This window comes from Heterodontus francisci, chromosome 15 (assembly GCF_036365525.1).
Source record: "Heterodontus francisci isolate sHetFra1 chromosome 15, sHetFra1.hap1, whole genome shotgun sequence".
NCBI lineage: Eukaryota > Metazoa > Chordata > Chondrichthyes > Heterodontiformes > Heterodontidae > Heterodontus > Heterodontus francisci.
In genome coordinates, this window is record NC_090385.1 from 6,333,068 (window position 1) to 6,351,741 (window position 18,674).

General features: G+C 44.0%; 1 protein-coding gene across 3 annotated transcripts in view; it reads right to left on the reverse strand.

Moving 5' to 3' along the window:
• The window catches only part of mcf2a (MCF.2 cell line derived transforming sequence a), a 208,664-nt gene that overhangs the window by 168,982 nt on the left and 21,008 nt on the right, over positions 1–18,674 (reverse strand). For all 3 annotated transcript variants that reach the window (XR_010976419.1, XM_068047099.1, XM_068047100.1), the window contains exons 2-3: positions 13,281–13,364; positions 7,856–7,970 (exon numbers count right to left, since the gene is read on the reverse strand). Coding sequence is in view for 2 of the 3 variants with exons in the window: in XM_068047099.1 (XP_067903200.1) it covers positions 7,856–7,970; positions 13,281–13,364 (199 nt within the window). In the remaining variant the exon portion in view is untranslated. The remainder of the gene's footprint in view (positions 1–7,855; positions 7,971–13,280; positions 13,365–18,674) is intronic.

Sequence of the window (18,674 nt, forward strand, 5' to 3'; positions counted from 1 at the left end):
GAAAGAGCAAACTGTCAAACCAGCTTAATATCAATTAGAATAAAATGCAGAAAACTGTGCAAAATAAATCCTCTCGTTAATGCTCCTCCTCATTCAGCTGATGGGCCTAAATGCCCAGGAGCAGGGGGAGTCCAGGCTTCACCCCATGGGCCATGTGTCAAACCAGCTAAGTAACTTCAACCAATTTCTTATTCCCCAGTTTGTCTTTCTTCAAAAAAATTAATTCTCAGAATGTGGGGAAGGTCAATACCTATTGTCCTTTCCTAAACTGATGAAGGTGCTGTAGTTGTATCTTGAACACTGACTCATCTCACAACTGGGTGGCTTGCTAGGCCACTTCAGAGGACAGCTAAGGGTCAACTGTGTGGGACTGGAGTCATGAGTAGGCAACTTTGGGTCACAGGGCAGTGTCCCTTCCTAGAAGGGCATTCGAAAGAACTTGCATTTCTAGAGTCTTTCACAACCTCAGTACACCCCAAAGCACTTTACAGCCAATGAAGTACTTACGAAGTATAGTCACTGTTGTAAGGTAGGAATCACAGCAGTCATTATGCGCACAGTGAGACTCCACAAACAGCAATAAGCAATTAGGAAGGCAAATGGCATGTTGGCCTTTATTGCAAGAGGATTGGAGTAGATTTAGATTTAGAGATACAGCACTGAAACAGGCCCTTCGGCCCACCGAGTCTGTGCCGACCATCAACCACCCATTTATACTAATCCTACACTAATCCCATATTCCTACCACATCCTCACCTGTCCCTATATTCCCCTACCACCTACCTATACTAGGGGCAATTTATAATGGCCAAATGAGTAAATGGCCAAATGAGTACAAACATAAAGTCATCTTGCTACAACTGTGTAAGGCTTTGGTGAGACCACACCTGGAGTACTATGTGCAGCTTTGGTCTCTGTATTTAAGGAAGGATATACTTGCATTGGAGGCAGCACAGCGAAGGTTCACTAGATTGTATCCTGGGATGAGGGGGTTGTCCTATGATGACAGGCTGAGTAAACTGGGCCTATATTCTCTGGAGTTCAGAAGAATGAGAGGTGATCTCATTGAAACTTACCAGATTTTGAAGGGCTTGACAAGGTAGACACTGAGAGGTTGTTTCCCCTAACTGGGGATTCTAAAACACGGGGGTAGAGTCTCAGGATAAGGGGCCAATCATTTACGACTAAGGTGAGGAGAAATTACTTCACTCAAAGGGTTGTGAATCTTTGGAATTCTCTACCCCAGAGGGTTGTGGATGCTCCAACATTGAATATATTTAAGGCTGAGATAGACAAAAGTTTGGTCTCTCAGGGAATCAAGGGATATGGGAAGTGGGCGGGAAAGCGGAGTTGAAACCCAACATTAGCCATGATCGTATTGAATGGCAGATCAGGCTCGACGGGCCATGTCTGCTCCTATTTCTTCTGTTCGTAATGCTCTAATGAACAGGTAATCTCTTTTAGTTCTTGGATGGAGGATAACTATTGACCCAGGACACTAGGCAAATCTCCTCTGCTCTTCTTCAGTATCCTTTCCACCCACCTGATAGTTTAACATCTCATCAGAACAATGGCACCGCCAAAAGTGCAGCACCCCTTCAGTACTGAACTCCTGGTGGGATTTGAACTTATGATCCTTGAGTCTTCTTAAACCACTTTGGAGAACAGTTAAGAGTCAACCATGTTGATGTGGGACTGGAATCACACATAGACCAGACTGGGTAAGGATGGCAGGTTTCCTTCTCCAAATGACAATCCAACAGTTTCATGGTCACTTTCACTGATACCAACTTTTTCAACAAAATTCAAAAATTCTCAAACTGACACAGTGGGATGTAAATTTCACATTTTCTGAGTTACTAGTCCGATAACATAACCACTACACACTGCCTGCACGTAAACAGAATTGGAAACATCTAGACCATTGCTCCCCCCGTCCTCCCTTATTTTCTCCTATTCAGCACTATGTAACACTCCTTCACTTTGTAAACATTCCTGGAACTCGCTGCCTACAAGGGTGGTGGAAGCACGATCAATGATTTCAAAAGGAAATTGGATTGGTACTTGAGGGAAATACTATGGGGATAGAGCGGGGGAGTGGCATTGACTGGATTGCTCTGCTGAGAGCCAGCATAGACTTGATGGGCCAAATTGCCTCCTTCTGTTGTGTACTGACTCTACGACATTGCTCAGGCTGGTTCAGATCCATCCTCTTGATCACCCCAAGTGCAATTGCGATCAAGTGGAGTGGGACAGTTCACCTGAACGTTCCTTTAGATGGTGTCGTTCATTCCTTTGAGAAGTTTAAATCAGCACCACACCGAGAACTAACAAAATAGATTCAGCTAAGGTAGGGAATGTGAGAAGTTGACATGTAATCACCAGGTAGGTAGGTAACTGATCAAGTATTTGTACTCAAATGCTCACCTAGGAACACTGGAATTGGAAACATCAACATTTACTCCATTAAGCCACGCCTACTCTTCATTTTTTGCTTCCAATTCCCTGTCCTCTCTCCATATCTCTACTTACTTCCCAGGTAAGTGTCTGTCTCCCTTCTAAACACATCTATTGATTGTGCATCAACGTCTATTGAGGGTTGGGTGTACCATATTCTCAAACTTTTGTTCGAAAAAAAGTATTTGTGAAAAGATATTTAAATATCTAGTGAATTGAATTCCTGTCCACGCCACTTTTTGTTATTCAATCTTTTTATTGGATCAGTGATGGTCCTCAAACATAGACTGAAGAACATCAAACCTAACATGGTATGTTATATGGTATAACTCTTGTGTCCTTACAAAACAGCCTACCATCTTACTCCTGCATCCTGCCCACCTATTTCCACCACCATATCATCATTCACAACTGCGTCTCCCTCAGTCCCTCTGCCCGAGGGTCCTGTGGAATATAGAATTATCATTGAAAGCTATCAGCATCCCAGCCAAAATCAAACAAGGTTTGAGCACCGTTTTGGTCTTCCAACTTAATAGCGAAAGTTTCGAATAGTGGTAAGGCTATTGCAAAATTCGAACTGCCATCAGTAATCTTCACACAACATTTGTGTTCTGCATCAGATATGGAGGGAAACTGCCGAAGCAGATTGCATTGATCAGATGGCGCAATCTACTAACAATTGCCTCCATTTATCATCTTCATTGATCACAAGTGTACGTTTAACTGGGTTGATCGATAGACTATGTTCTGTATTATGTCCCTTAGAAACCAGGGCTCAGGAGACAGATAAAGTCATAACAAATGGCCTCAAAATTACACATTACTGAAAAGCCATGCCAATCTTAAAATATCTGCGCTGGAGAAATGCTTTGGGACTGCCTTATCATGTATCTTTGATGTTTCAAAGGAAATGCTATTTGTGGATAAGAATATTTGCTTGCAAGACAAAAATGGACATTAATATTGCTTTTTATTATGAGAAATGGATTCTATTTCCGAGAGTAGATTTAGGGAATCTATTTCCTTGGTGGGGGAATCAAGAACAAGAGGGCATATTCTTAAAATTAGAGCCAAAACATGCAGGGGAAGTCAGGAAGCACTTTTTAATAGAAAAGGTAGTGGAAATCTGGAACTCTTTCCTGCAAAAAGCTGTAGATGCTGGGGATAAATACAACTTTGAAGACTGAGATGGATAGATTTTTGTTAGTAAGGGTATCAAGGGATCTAGAGCAAAGGTGAGTATGTGGAGTTGATGTACAAATCAGCAATGATCTAACTGAATAGTGGAACAGGCACGGGGGCTGAATGGTCTGCTGCTGTTTCTATTTTAAGTTGTTAGTGTCTTTGTCTGACTGATACCATTGTGCTGGGTTCAGAGACTCTGATGTCCCAAGCAATTCTTGAACTGAAGCCTTGCCCCGAATAGCAAGCACAAACCATGGTGACAAAACTGAAGTGCTTTCCTTATGAAAACTGTTTCTTTGATTACCAATGCTCAGTGGAAATAAGGTGTTGGTTTAATATTAACGTGAGATTGGCAAGTCATGTAAGTAACACAGCAAGTGAGTGGTATTTGGCTGTACTATAACCAGTGCAGTGAACCACACTAAGGATCATCACTGGAGGAACAAAGGACAAAATTAGAACTATTTATTTCCACGCAGCAGGTTACTAGAACAGAGACTGTTTCATTGAGACAGAGACAATGAGGACAATTCTACTGTACCTAGTTCTGAAGCAGGCTGAAGAAAATTCACAAGGACAATGGGAACTCAGAACGCACAGTCTGTTAGTATCACCCACAAAATTCCTGCCAGGTTTCCATGGGATTATTACCCTACGAACAAACACTGGTATTTATTGAAAACCGTTCCCCAGTGACAATAAAAATAAAAGCAAAATACTGTGGGTGCTGGAAATCTGAAATAAAAACAAAGTGCTGGAAATACTCATCAGGTCTGGCAGCATATGTGGAGACAGAAACAGAGTTAATGTTTCAGGTCTGTGAGCTTTCATCAGAACTCCTCAGTGACAACATCCTGATGATTTTTAAAAATTCATTCTCAGGGTGTTACAAGGTTGGCATTTATCACCCAATCCTGGTTGCCCTCGAGAATGTGGTAGCTTGCCTTCTTGATCAATTGTACTCTGTGTGCCGAAGGTAGGGAGATTCAGGATTTTGTTACAGCAACAATGAAGGAACGGCCGATGTACATTCAAGTCGGGATGGGGTGTGACTTGGAGGGGAACTTGGAGGTTCTGGTGTTCCCATGTACCTGACCCTCTTTCCTCCTTTAAGATGCTCCTTAAAACCTACCTCTTTGTGCAAGAATTTGGTCACCTGTCTAGTATCTCCTTATGAGGCTCGATGTCAATTTTTTGTTTGGCAATAGTCCTGTGAAGCACCTTGGGACATTTTTACTATGTTAAAAGCACTATACAAATGCAAGTTGTTGCTGTCTTTGTCCTTCTGGGTGGTGGAGATTGCGGGTTTGGAAGGTGCTGCCCAAGTAGCCTTGGTGAGTTGCTGCAGTGCATCCTGTAGATGGTACAGACTGCAGTCTGGGTGAGCCAGTGGTGGAGGGGGTAGATGAGCAGTCCAACTGGTTTATTCTTGTTTTTTTATGTGATGGTTGATATAAATGAATGGCTTGCTGGGCCACATCTGAGGGCAGTTAACAGTCAACTCCATTGGTGTGAGACTGGAGTCACATTGTTATGACCGAGGTGGAAGGAGTGCACTGTTTATTCTAGTTCCACTTCTCCACAGGTCACAACATATATTTAAATTTTCCCACCTACTGATACTCTATTTTCGCAGAATAGAACACACTAACCAGGTTTCTTTAATAAACAACAAAATTATCAGTTTATTATAAAACAAGTTTTAACCAATAATGAAGTAAAGCACAAACACACAGATTGAAATTTTTAAAGTTCGCTTTTTACCTTAGACTCTCACATTCACACACACACATAAACCCATTAACCAGAAAAATAAAAGGGATTTTTGTTCGGAGCTCTCTTACAGACAAAAAACACTTGCTCATTTTTGAAGAAAACAGCAGATGAGATATGTTGTGTTCCAAAACTGGCACACAGTCTGGCCTCCGAGTACACGCAGACTGGTAACTGGGATCTTTTAGAACAGTTCTTTTCAGGCTGCATTGTGAATTAATTTAGTAGGCTTTTCTACAAAGACAGGAAACGAGATAAGTTGACACAGTGGACAGCTCAGGGTCTAGAAAGATGCTGGAAAGCTGAGCTGGGTTGTGGTTTAATCTCCTTCCTTGAGAATTCTCTTCTCCTTCTGTAGGCTTGACTCTTTAAACATTCAGCAAGAATCTGGTCTCTTCCTCCAGGCTTGTCCTGTCAAAGGGGCGCACGATCGTCACTTCTCTGCCCACATCTTTCCCCAGTTACCAGGGTTTCTGTTCTATTTATAACTTGAGTCATGTGACAACCAGTTCTTTCAGCGTACTCTTGATGACCCCTCTTGAAAAAAAAACTGGTCCAACATTTCTACAATTTGACTATGAATTCCTCAAAAAATATTTTCACAAAAACAGAATCACTTTCATAACAACATATAAGTTTAAAATTGGGTATAAACAGCAGGTTTCTCCCCTAAAGGTCATTAGTGCAGCACTGAATGTTGAGATGGACTGCCAGTGATGTAACATATCAAGCTTCTTCTACTGGTCCAAAGTGATTCATCAAGATTAGAACTGATGGCCTTCAGACAGTTGGTAGCACACTTTTGGGTTGAAGTCCCACTGCAGAGCCTTGAGTGCATAATCCAGGCTGACATCCCCAGTCAATACTGATGGAGTAAAAACGAGAAACGCTGGAAATACTCAGCAGGTCTGGCAGCATCTGTACTGATGGAGTACTGCAGTGTTGGAGGTGCTGTCTTATAGGGTGAGACATTAAACTCATTGAAACATAAAATTCTTCAGGGGCTTGATAGGGTGATGCTGGGAAACTGTTTCCCCTGGCAGGGGAATCTAGAAAATGGGGTCGCAGTCTCAGGATAAGGGGCGTCATTTAGGACTGAGATGAGGAGAAATTTCTTCACTCAGAGGGTTGTGAATCTTTGGAATTCTCAATGCTCCTTCATTGTGTATAATTCACTCAGATAGACAGATTTTTGATCTCTCAGGGAAACAAAGGATATGGGGAGTGGACAGGAAAATGGAATTGAAGCAGATCAGCCATGATCGTATTAAATGGTGGAACAGGCTCGAGGGGCCGAATGGTCTACTCCTGCTCCTATTTCTTACATTCTTATGCATCACTCAGGCAGGTGCTTACTTGTTGTGTTGATCAGACTCCATTGATTTGAAGGTTGCTAGTTTTTTCCAGAACTAGTATTACCATCTCTTCCTAACCTGTGTGCTCTTTACCAGGAATGTCAACGGAAGCTGGAGCACAAACTTGGACTGGACTCGTATTTACTGAAACCAATTCAACGAAATATCAGCTATTGCTGAAGGTACGTCAAGGGGGTGTTACAACAGAGCCAGAGAAGGATACATAATCTTACTTACTACATTCTGAAATACAAAGAAACATCATAAATTGAGACAGCTAGATTTTTGAGTACTAAGGGAATTAACAGATAAGCGGATAGTGTGGGAAGGTGCAGCTGACATAGATCAGCCATGATCTTATTGAATGGTGAAGCAGACTTGAAGGGCCAAATGGCCAACTCCAGCTCCTATTTCTTAAGTTCTTAAACGGAGACAATCCCCCTGCCCTCCCCGCCGACCGTCTGCCCTCTCAGATGTGCATAAGAAATTCTGTGGCCCTAACTGAAGCAGAGTGGGGGAGCTGGCCAATATTCATCCCAGTAACCCCAGTTCCCCAGTACAAATGTTCACCCAACCTCATAAATCCTAATGAAACAGCACATGGTATCAAGTGGTTTAAAAATATTTAATAAACAAAACGAGAACAGTCTGAAACTGGTGTCTGCCGCCCTGGTGCTTATACTGTTCATTAGCAAGTACCCAGGGAGTGGTGAGTATGTGGAACTCGCTACCACAGGAGTAGCTGAGCTGAATAGGATCGATGCATTTAAGGGGAAGTTAGATAAGTAAATGAGGGAGAAAGGAATAGGATTTGCTGATAGGGTGAGTTGAAGAGGGGTGGGAAGAGGCTCGTGTGGAACATAAACACTGGCGTAGAGCAGTTGGGCTGAATGGCCTGTTTCTGTACTGTAAATACTATATAAATGTTGATTAATTGCGTGGAATGTTTTTCAACGAAATCTCTGTGGCAGGAGGCTGGCAATTGAGTGCCAGTGAGAAGAGGGCTTCAGCAGTCTGTGGAACTGTACTAGACACACTGGAGAAGGAGAAAAGCATTAATACACCATGCGAGTTTCAGTGTATACCTTGGAATGGCAGTCAGATAGGTGAGGACCTTCTGTATGACCTCTTCTGAAATCTCACTGAAGCTGGGGTACTCTGGAAAAGTTACAATCAAGGCATCATCTTTTCCTCGTCCACCTATAGTAAACAACACCAAATATCAGTATAACATCACATACAGGTCACTGTATAACTAGGCCTATTGTGGGGTGTTTGATATATTTACAAGAAAGTTATATAAACAAGCGAGGGAGAAAGGTTAAACTGATAGATTGAGATGAAATAGGGTGCGCGGAGGCTCAAACAACGACACGGACCTGTGGGGCCAAATGACCTGTTTCTATGCTGTAAATTTGGCATAAATTCTACACAGTACAACCTTCCTTATCATTATTTCAATATAGATGATTGATGTAAAGTGACTAGAGCACTGCTGAGATAGCGAATGGTTACATGAAAATTACTTTTCCACTGAACTACTTATCAACCAGTCTTCCTGTATTTGCTCACCATACTGTTTATCAAACTATCTGTTTCACAGTGATTATCAGGAAAGACTGCACAGGCTGGGACTTATCTTTATCAAAGAGAAGGCTGAGGGGTGCATTAATAAAGGTCTTTAAAATTATGAAGTGTTTCCACAGGATAAATGTAGAAAATATAACACCATTACTAATAAATCCAATAAGGAATTCAGGAAAAAAATTCTTTAGCCAAAGATCAGTGAGATGTATTCATGGGGAAGCCTAAAAAGTGCATGAAGGAGAAAGGAATAGAATGATCTACTGATAGGGTTTGATAAAGTAGGGTAGGAGGAGACTGCTGTGGATCATTAACGGTGGCACAGACCAGTTCAGCTGAATGGCCTGTTCCTGTACTGGAAGTTCAATTTAATTCAATGTAATTTGGACAGGAATCAGCCAAGCTGTTCCGGTACAGCTACAACACTGGCATCTACCCTGCAATGTGGAAAATTGCCCAGGTATGTACTGTACACAAAAGGCAGGACAAATCCAACCTGGCTAATTACCGCCCCATCAGTCTATTCTCGGTCATCAGTAAAGTGATGGAAGGTGTCATCGACAGTGCTTTCAAGTGACACGAGCTTAGCAATAACCTGCTCAGCGACGCACAGTTTGGGGTCCGCCAGGGCCACTCAGCTCCTGAGCTCATTACAGCCTTGGTTCAAACGTGGACAAAAGAGCTGAACTCAAGAGGTGAGGTTAAAATGACTGCCCTTGACATCAGGGCAGCATTTGACTGAGTATGGCATCAAGGAGCCCGAGCAAAACTGGAGTCAATGGAATCAGGGGGGAAACTCTCCACTGGTTGGAATCATACCCAGCACAAAGGAAGAGGTTTGTGGTTGTTGGAGGTCAATCAGCTCAGCTCCAGGACATAAAAGCTAAATACTGTGGATGCTGGAAATCTGAAATAAAAACAAGAAATGCTGGAAATACTCAGCAGGTCTGGCAGCATCTGTGGAGAGAGAAGCAGAGTTAACGTTTCGGGTCAGTGAACTGAAGTTCCGAAGAAGGGTCACTGACCCGAAACGTTAACACTGCTTCTCTCTCCACAGATGCTGCCAGACCTGCTGAGTATTTCCAGCATTTCTTGTTTTTATTTCAGCTCCAGGACATCACTGCAGGGGTTCCTCAGGGTAATGTCCTAACCCAAGCATCTTCAGCTGTTTCATCAATGACCTTCCTTCAATCATTAGGTCAAAAGAGGGGATGTTCACTAATGATTGCACAATGTTCAGGACCATTCGTGACTCTTCAGATACTGAAGCAGTCCGTGTAAAAATGTAGCAAGATCTGGACAATATCCAGGTTCAGGCGGATAAGTGGGAAGTAACATTTGCGCCACACAAGCGCCAGGCAATGACCATCTCCAACGAGAGAATCTAACCATCTCCCCTTGACATTCAACGGCAATACCATCGCTGAATCCCCCACTATCAACATCCTGGGGGCTACCATTGACCAGAAACTGAACTGGAGTAGCCATATAAATACCGTGGCTACAAGAGCAGGTCAGAGGCTAGGAATCCTGCGGCGAGTAACTTGCCTCCTGACTCCCCAAAGCCTGTCCACCATCTTCAAGGCACAAGTCAGGAGTGTGATGGAATACTCTCCACTTGCCTGGATGGGTGTAACTCCAACAACACTCAAGGAGCTCGACACCATCCAGGACAAAGCAGCCCGCTTGATTGGCACTCCATCCACAAACATTTACTCCCTCCGCCACTGATGCACAGTGGCAGCAGTGTGTACCATCTACAAGATGCACTGCAGCAACGGTCCAAGGCGCCTTAGACAGCACCTTCCAAACCTGCGAGCTCTACCACCTCGAAGGACAGGGCAGCAGATGCATGGGAACACCACCACCTGCAAGTTCCCCTCCAAGCCACACACCATCCGGACTTGGAACTATATCGCTGTTCCTTCACTGTCGTTGGGTCAAAATCCTGGAACTCCCTTCCTAACAGCACTGTGGATGTACCTACCCCCACATGGACAGCAGTGATTCAAGAAGGCAACTCACCACCACCTTCTCAAGGGCAATTAAGGATGGGCCATAAATGCTGGCCTGGCCAGCGATGCCCACATCCCATGAATTTATTTTATTATTTTATTTATTTTTTATTTTTTATTTTAGAGATACAGCACTGAAACACCGAGTCTGTGCCGACCAACAACCACCCATTTATACTAACCCTACAGTAACCCCATATTCCCTATCACCTCCCTACACTAGGGGCAATTTACAACAGCCAATTTACCTATCACCTGCAAGTCTTTGGATGTGGGAGGAAAACGGAGCACCCAGTGAAAACCCACGCAGTCACAGGGAGAACTTGCAAACTCCGCACAGGCAGTACCCAGAATCGAACCTGGGTCCCTGGAGCTGCGAGGCTGCGGTGCTAACCACTGTGCCACTATGCTGCCCTAATTTAAAAACTTCTCTGGTTAGACTCAGCTGGAGTATTGTGTGCAATCCTGGGCATCACATTTTAGGAAGGATATCCAGGCTTTAGAGAGGGTGCAGAGGAGATTTACAAGAATGCTACAAGGGCTGAGCGACTTCAGTTATGAGGAGAAACTAGAGAAGCTTTGGATTTTCTCCTTCGAGCTGAAAGGAGTGATTTAATAGAGGTGTTGAAAATTATGAGGAGTAAATAAGGAGAAACTGTTTCCAACGTCAGAGGGTCAGTAACCAGAGGATACAGATTTATGATAATTGGCAAAAGAACCAGAGGGGTGATGACAATTTTTAATCATGCAGTTGTTGTGATCTGGAATGTTCTGCCTGAAAGGGCGATGGAAGCAGATTCAATAGTAACTTTCAAAGGGAATTGGATAAATAACTGAAAAGGAGTAAGTGTAGGGCTAAGGAAAGAGAGCAGTGAGAGTGGAACTAATTGCCAACTCTTTCAGATAGGCAGAATTGCCTCCTTCTGTGCTGTATGATTTTAACCATTTGCATTTATATAGCGCCTTTAATGTAAAAAGAAAAATCCCAAAGTGTTTCACAGAGGTTGAGGAAGAATGGGTGGTGAACCAGCAAGGTGAGATTATGAGGGGTGTGAAAAGTTTAGTCGAAGTGATGTATTTTAAGGAAGTTCTGAAAGGAGGTGAGGAAGGTGGAGTTGTTTAGGGAGGGAACTCAATAGCAAGGGCCTTAGGCAGCTGGAGCCTAGTCTTTTTTTTTAATTATTTGTTTCATGGGATGTGGGTGTCGCTGGCCAGGCCAGCATTTATTGTCCATCCCTAATTGCCCTTGAGGTGGTGGTGGTGAGCTGCCTTCTTGAACTGCTGCAGTCCATGTGGGGTAGGTACACCCACAGTGCTGTTAGGAAGGGAGTTCCAGGAATTTGACCCAGCGACAGTGAAGGAACGGCGATATAGTTCCAAGTCAGGATGGTGTGTGACCTGGAGGGGAACTTGCAGGTGGTGGTGTTTCCATGCATTTGCTGCCCTTGTCCTTCTCGTTGGTAGAGGTCGCGGGTTTGGAAGGTGCTGTCTAAGAAGTCTTGGTGCGTTGCTGCAGTGCATCTTGTAGATGGTACACACAGCTGCCACTGTGCATCGGTGGTGGAGGGAGTAAATGTTTATGGATGGGGTGCCAATCAAGCGAGCTGCTTTGATCTGGATGGTGTCGAGCTTCTTGAGTGTTGTTGGAGTTGCACCCATCCAGGCAAGTGGAGAGTATTCCATCACACTCCTGACTTGTGCCTTGTAGGTGGTGGACAGGCTTTGGGGAGTCAGGAGGTGAGTTACTCGCCGTAGGATTCCTAGCCTCTGACCTGCTCTTGTAGCCACGGTATTTATATAGCTACTCCAGTTCAGTTTCTGGTCAATGGTAGCCCCCAGGATGTTGATAGTGGGGGATTCAGCGATGGTAATGCCATTGAATGGCAAGGGGAGATGGTTAGATTCTCTCTTGTTGGAGATGGTCATTGCCTGGCACTTGTGGCTCGTGAATGTTACATGCCACTTCTCAGCCCAAACCCGGATTCTGCTGCATTTCTACATGGACTGCTTCAGTATCTGAGGAGCCACGAATGGTGCTGAACGTTGTGCATTCATCAGCAAACATCCGCACTTCTGACCTTATGACTGAAGGAAGGTCATTGATGAAGCAGCTGAGGATGATTGGGCCTCGGACACTACCCTGAGGAACTCCCGCAGTGATGTCCTGGAGCTGAGATGATTGACCTCCAACAACCACAACCATCTTCATTTGCGCTAGGTACGACTCCAAACAGCGGAGGGGTTTCCCCCCGATTTCCATTAGCTCCAGTTTTGGTAGGGCTCCTTGATGCCATACTCAGTCAAATGCTGCCTTGATGTCAAGGGCAGTCACTGTCACCTCACCTCAAGTTCAGCTCCTTTGCCCATAATTGAATCAAGGCTTTAAAGGTTTAGCATAACTCCCTTGCTGTTGTATTCCAACCCTCCATTTATAAAGTCAAGGACCGCGTAAGCTTCTGTTTTTTAAAACAGTCTTCTAAACTTTGTCCTGCCACCTTCAAAGATTTGTGCCCCCAGGTCTCTCTATTCCTGCACCCCCTTTGAACTAGTATTATTTAGGTGATATTAATGTAGCTCGAATTCAGTTGTGAATATGGCCAATTCTGAAGAAGGGAAAAGTCAATCTCTAGGTATGGTTAGCTTCACTTTTTCCTGAAAGGTAACTTTAGAGAACAATATGATGCAGTGAAACCTAATTTGAATGTGTAAACTGATAAAGCATATTAATTGCCAATTGCTTTGACATTCCTAACAGTCATCATGTCTTATTAACAACTGTTAACTTATTATTTATGAGTTACTGATCTCCAGTGCTGGTGGGCATCACAATTTTAAACAATAGTGAAGAGGTTGAGAGCCTGGTATCAAATTAATTTCAGGAGATAGGTCAAGCTGAGTTAACAAAACTTACCTGGAAGAAAAGCAAATTGTTTCTTCAGATCCTCACTAATGTTTTTTGCACAAATGGAGTTTAGAGCTTCTGGTACAAGGTCATCTATAAGGGAAAATATATATTTATATTAATTGTGATGTAACTGATTCCTTTAATCAGCTCAAGAACAAAACAATGTGTTTATATGACTTCTGATGAAAGGCCATTGACCTGAAACGTTAGCTCTGTTTCTCCACAGATGCTGCCTGACCTGCTGTATATCTCCCACATTTTCTATTTTTATTTTAGATTTCCAGCATCTGCAGTATTTTGCTTTTGTATTTATATAGCACTTTAACATAGTAAAAATATCCCAAGGTGCTTCATAGGAATATTACAAAACAAAAATTGACACTGAGACACGTAAGGAGATATTAGGACAAGTGGCTAAAAGCTTGGTCAAAGAGGTAGGTTTTATGGAAGGTCTTAAAGGAGGAAAGAGAGGTAGAGAGGTTTAGGGAGATTTGGACTCAGGCAGCTGAAGACATGGTCACCAATGGTGGAGAAATTAAAATTGGGGATGTGCACAAGGCCAGGTTTGCAGGAGCTCAGATAACTCGGGGAGGTTATAGGGCTGGAGGAGATTATAGATTTAGGGAGGGGGCACGATCATGGAGGGATCTGATCACGCGGATGAGAATTTTAAATCTGAGGTGTTGCTGGACTGGGAGCGAGTGTAAGTCAGGGGTGATGGGTGAACAGGACTGAGTTTGGATACAGGTAGCAGAGTTTTGGATGAGCTGAAGTTTTTGAAGAATGGGAGGTCAGACCTCATCCTCTGTTCCACGATGGCACCTGCAGAGCTGTGAGTACGTTGTTGGAAATATCCGAACACAAAACCCAGAACAAAATAAACTCATTCACACTAACTAGGGCCTACAACTAATTATTCTGAGATGGATTTACCCCGAGCCCCCCAACTACCCTCACAACACCACCTAATTTCAGCAATATTAAATCCCTTTCTTCTTCCCCTTGATACCAGAAAAATTAGTAACTGCAGTGTAAGGAAATGGTTCATTTTTAACCTTGTAGCTTTAACTTGTTTAAATTAAAAGGAATTCCAGTCAATCAACTTTAACTAATAAAGGTCACTGCACATCAATAGAGGGTTAGTCTCTGCTGGTGAGAGATTCAGCAGAGAACAAAGAACAGTACAGCACAGGAACAGGCCATTCGGCCCTCCAAGCCTGTGCCGATCTTGATGCCTGCCTAATCTTAAACCTTCTGCTCTTCCGGGGACCGTATCCCTCTATTCCCATCCTATTTATGTATTTGTCAAGATGCCTCTTAAACGTCATTATCGTACCTGCTTCCACCACCTCCCCCGGCAGCAAGTTCCAGGCACTCACCACCCTCTGTGTAAAGAACTTGCCTCGCACATCCCCTCGAAACTTTGCCCCTCACACCTTAAACCTATGTCCCCTAGTAACTGACTCTTCCACCCTGGGAAAAAGCTTGTGACTATCCACTCTGTCCATGCCGCTCATAACTTTGTAAACCTCTACCATGTCGCCCCTCCACCTCCATCGTTGTAGTGAAAACAATCCGAGTTTATCCAACCTCTCCTCATAGCTAATGCCCTCCAGACCAGGCAACATCCTGGTAAACCTCTTCTGTACCCTCTCCAAAGCCTCCATGTCCTTCTGGTAGTGAGGCGACCAGAATTGCACGCAACATTCTAAGTGTGGCCTAACTAAAGTTCTGTACAGCTGCAGCATGACTTGCCAATTTTTATACTCTATGCCCCGACCGATGAAGGCAAGCGTGCCGTATGCCTTCTTGACTACCTTACCCACCTGCATTGCCACTTTCAGTGACCTGTGGACCTGTACGCCCATATCTCTCTGCCTGTCAATACTCCTAAGGGTTCTGCCATTTACTGTATACTTCCCACCTGCATTAGATCTTCCAAAATGCATGACCTCACATTTGTCCGAATTAAACTCCATCTGCCATTTCTCCGCCCAAGTCTCCAAACAATCTATATCCTGCTGTATCCTCTGACAATCCTCATCACTATCCACAACTCCACCAACCTTTGTGACGTCCGCAAACTCACTAATCAGACCAGCTACATTTTCCTCCAAATCATTTATATATACTACAAACAGTAAAGGTCCCAGCACTGATCCCTGCGGAACACCACTAGTCACAGCCCTCCATTCAGAAAAGCACCCTTCCACTACTACCCTCTGTCTTCTATGACCGAGCCAGTTCTGTATCCATCTCGCCAGGTCACCTCTGATCCCAAACTTTGCATGTACGACCCTTGAAAAGGCTGCTGCCATAGATCAGGAAAATTGGGGAGTTATTCTTGTTAAAACTGAAGTCCAGCTAATTGGATGAGGTAATAGTGCGGATTCTCACTTGGACAGACTCGAAAGGTCGGGCTGAAGGGTGAGAATTGAGCTCAAAACCTGCGACATGGTGAATTCTCCAGTCTTGCATTGTAAGTGTGACCTTGAGTACATGTGCAATTAGTACAAATAATTGTCATCATTGTACACATGTAATTATTACTAGTTATCACTGCATGTCATAGAGGCATGGAGTCATTATGGCACAGAAGTTTGCCATTCAGCCCATCAAGTTCATGCTGGCTCTCTGTAGAGCAATCCAGTCAGTCCCATTTCCCCACTCTATCCCCGTAGCCCTGCAAATTTATTTCCCTCAATTTCCCATCCAATTTCCTTTTGAAATCATTCATCGTCTCTGCTTCCACCACCCTCATAGGCAGTGAATTCCAGGTCATTACCATTTGCTGAGCAAAAAAGTGTTCCTCACATCCTCCCTGCATCTCTTGCCCAAATCCTTAAATCTGTGTCCCCTCATCCTTGCACCATTAGCTAATGGGAACAGCTTTTCTTTGTCTACCTTATCTAAACCTGTCATAATCTTGTACACCTCTATCAAATCTCCCCTCAATCTCCTTTGCTCCAAGGAGAACAACCCATTTTTCCAACTAACCTTGTAGCTATGCGTGAAATTATTAATAGTTATCATTGTATATAAGAATCAGGAATAATAATTATTGCAACGCTTATTTCCCATGAAAGCCAATAAATAATGCTTTTGAATATTATCTTGTGAAACCACTTAAAAATGCATATGCAAGAACATCCATTCCCTAGCAGTAGGACCTTTCGTTCTCCTTCTCAATAGATACTGATCCATCAGACTAGCTTCAAATTTCACGAGCAAACCCGACTGCAGGCTTGATTAGGAATGAAAACACTGCCTAGTCGAGTGAAATACAGGATCAGTTATGTGCAGACTCTGATCAGTTCTCCAAGCGATGGTGCTAAAGAGTTAAGTTTGGGAATGGTTTAAAACAATACACAGCCATCGAGACCCCGCCCTCCAACATACCTCCTAATTTTATTCCGGAGTGCACAGTCAATTTGTTTAAGTGTGCGGGTACTCTAAATTTTTTGTATGGCTGCAGATACACAGTAAATTAAAGAGGCCGACTTGTGCGCGGCCTGCGTGGGAACCTTCCAACTGGGGGTTTCATCAGATGACCCCCCCCCCCACCCACCAAACTGCCAACTGGGCTGCCAGCTCCTTCCCTCTGCTACTGGTCGGCCTACACGTCCATTGTTGCAATGGTCCTCTTTCCCAACACCAACTGGGCTGCACAGTGGCGCAGTGGTTAGCACCGCAGCCTCACAGCTCCAGCGACCCGGGTTCAATTCTGGGTACTGCCTGTGTGGAGTCTCCCTGTGTCTGCGTGGGTTTCCTCCGGGTGCTCCGGTTTCCTCCCACAGCCAAAAGACTTGCAGGTTGATAGGTAAATTGGCCATTATAAATTGCCCCTAGTATAGGTAGGTGGTAGGGGAATATAGGGACAGGTGGGGATGTGGTAGGAATATGGGATTAGTGTAGGATTAGTATAAATGGGTGGTTGATGGTCGGCACAGACTCGGTGGGCCGAAGGGCCTGTTTCAGTGCTGTATCTCTAAATCTAAAACAAACAGAATCCTTTACCTGACTGAGTGCCAGTTAAGGATCGTCCAAACAGCCTTTTTATTCTCCCCCACCCCCTCTAGCACCTGCATCTCTAATACCATTACAACTAATAAACAACAGTGGTCACGGAACACGTTTAAAAATAATCGGGGATTATTGTCTCCCCGGTTGCTTGCAGCAGTGGCCTGAAGATTAATCTTTAATTCCTGGAAATTTCTGTACAATCCTGGAGGATCGGGAACACATCGTGACGTGGCCTCAATACAACAAGCTGCTCTGTAGATGAGGCAGTGACCTCACAATTTTGGTTGCCTCATTGCTTCATGTCAAATTTAATCTGAATGACTGAAGGAGGCTTGTTAATACTTACATAATAGCAAAATACTGTGCATTCTGGAACTCTGAAATTAGAACAGAAAGTGCCGGAAATACTCAGCTGGTCTGGCAGCCTCTGTGGAGACAGAAGCAGAGTTAACGTTTCAGCTTTGTGCCCTTTCATCGAACTGAAACATTCTGTTTCTCTCTCAACCGCTGCTGCCAGACATGCTGAGTTTCTCCAGCACTTCTGTCCTCATTTGTGAATACTTACATTCTGTTGACAATAAATTCACTCGCTGAGATCTAAACCACGTGCAGTTTGCACAACAGAAATTCTACTCATGCCTCCAGTAATTACTCAATTGAAAAACAACAGGATTTATCTACAGGAAGTGTTTGTTTAGCTCCAGGCCTACTAAACACATCCCCAAAGTCAAACAGCAGATACAGTATACATCCAATGTGTAAACAGCACAAGATAAATGTTTCATTTTTTTTATTTTTTATTTATTCATGGGATGTGGGTGTCGCTGGCCAGGCCAGCATTTATTGCCCATCCCTAATTGCCCTTGAGAAGGTGGTGGTGAGCTGCCTTCTTGAACCGCTGCAGTCCATTTGGGGTAGGTACACCCACAGTGCTGTTAGGAAGAGAGTTCCAGGATTCTGACCCAGCGACAGTGAAGGAACGGCGATATAGTTCCAAGTCAGGATGGTGTGTGACTTGGAGGGGAATTTGTAGGTGGTGGTGTTCCCATGCATCTGCTGCCCTTATCCTTCTAGTTGGTAGAGGGTGGGGGCTTTGGAAGGTGCTGTCAAAGGAGCCTTGGATAATTGCTGCAGTGCATCTTGTCGATGGTACACACTGCTGCCACTGTGTGTCGGTGGTGGAGGGAGTGAATGTACGTGGATGGGGTAACAATCAAGCGGGCTGCTTTGTCCTGGATGGTGTCGAGCTCCTTGAGTGTTACTGGAGTTGCACGTATCCAGGCAAGTGGAGAGTATTCCATCACAGTACTGACTTTGTGCTTTGTAGATGGTGGACAGGCTTTGCGGAGTCAGGAGGCGAGTTACTCACTGCAGAAT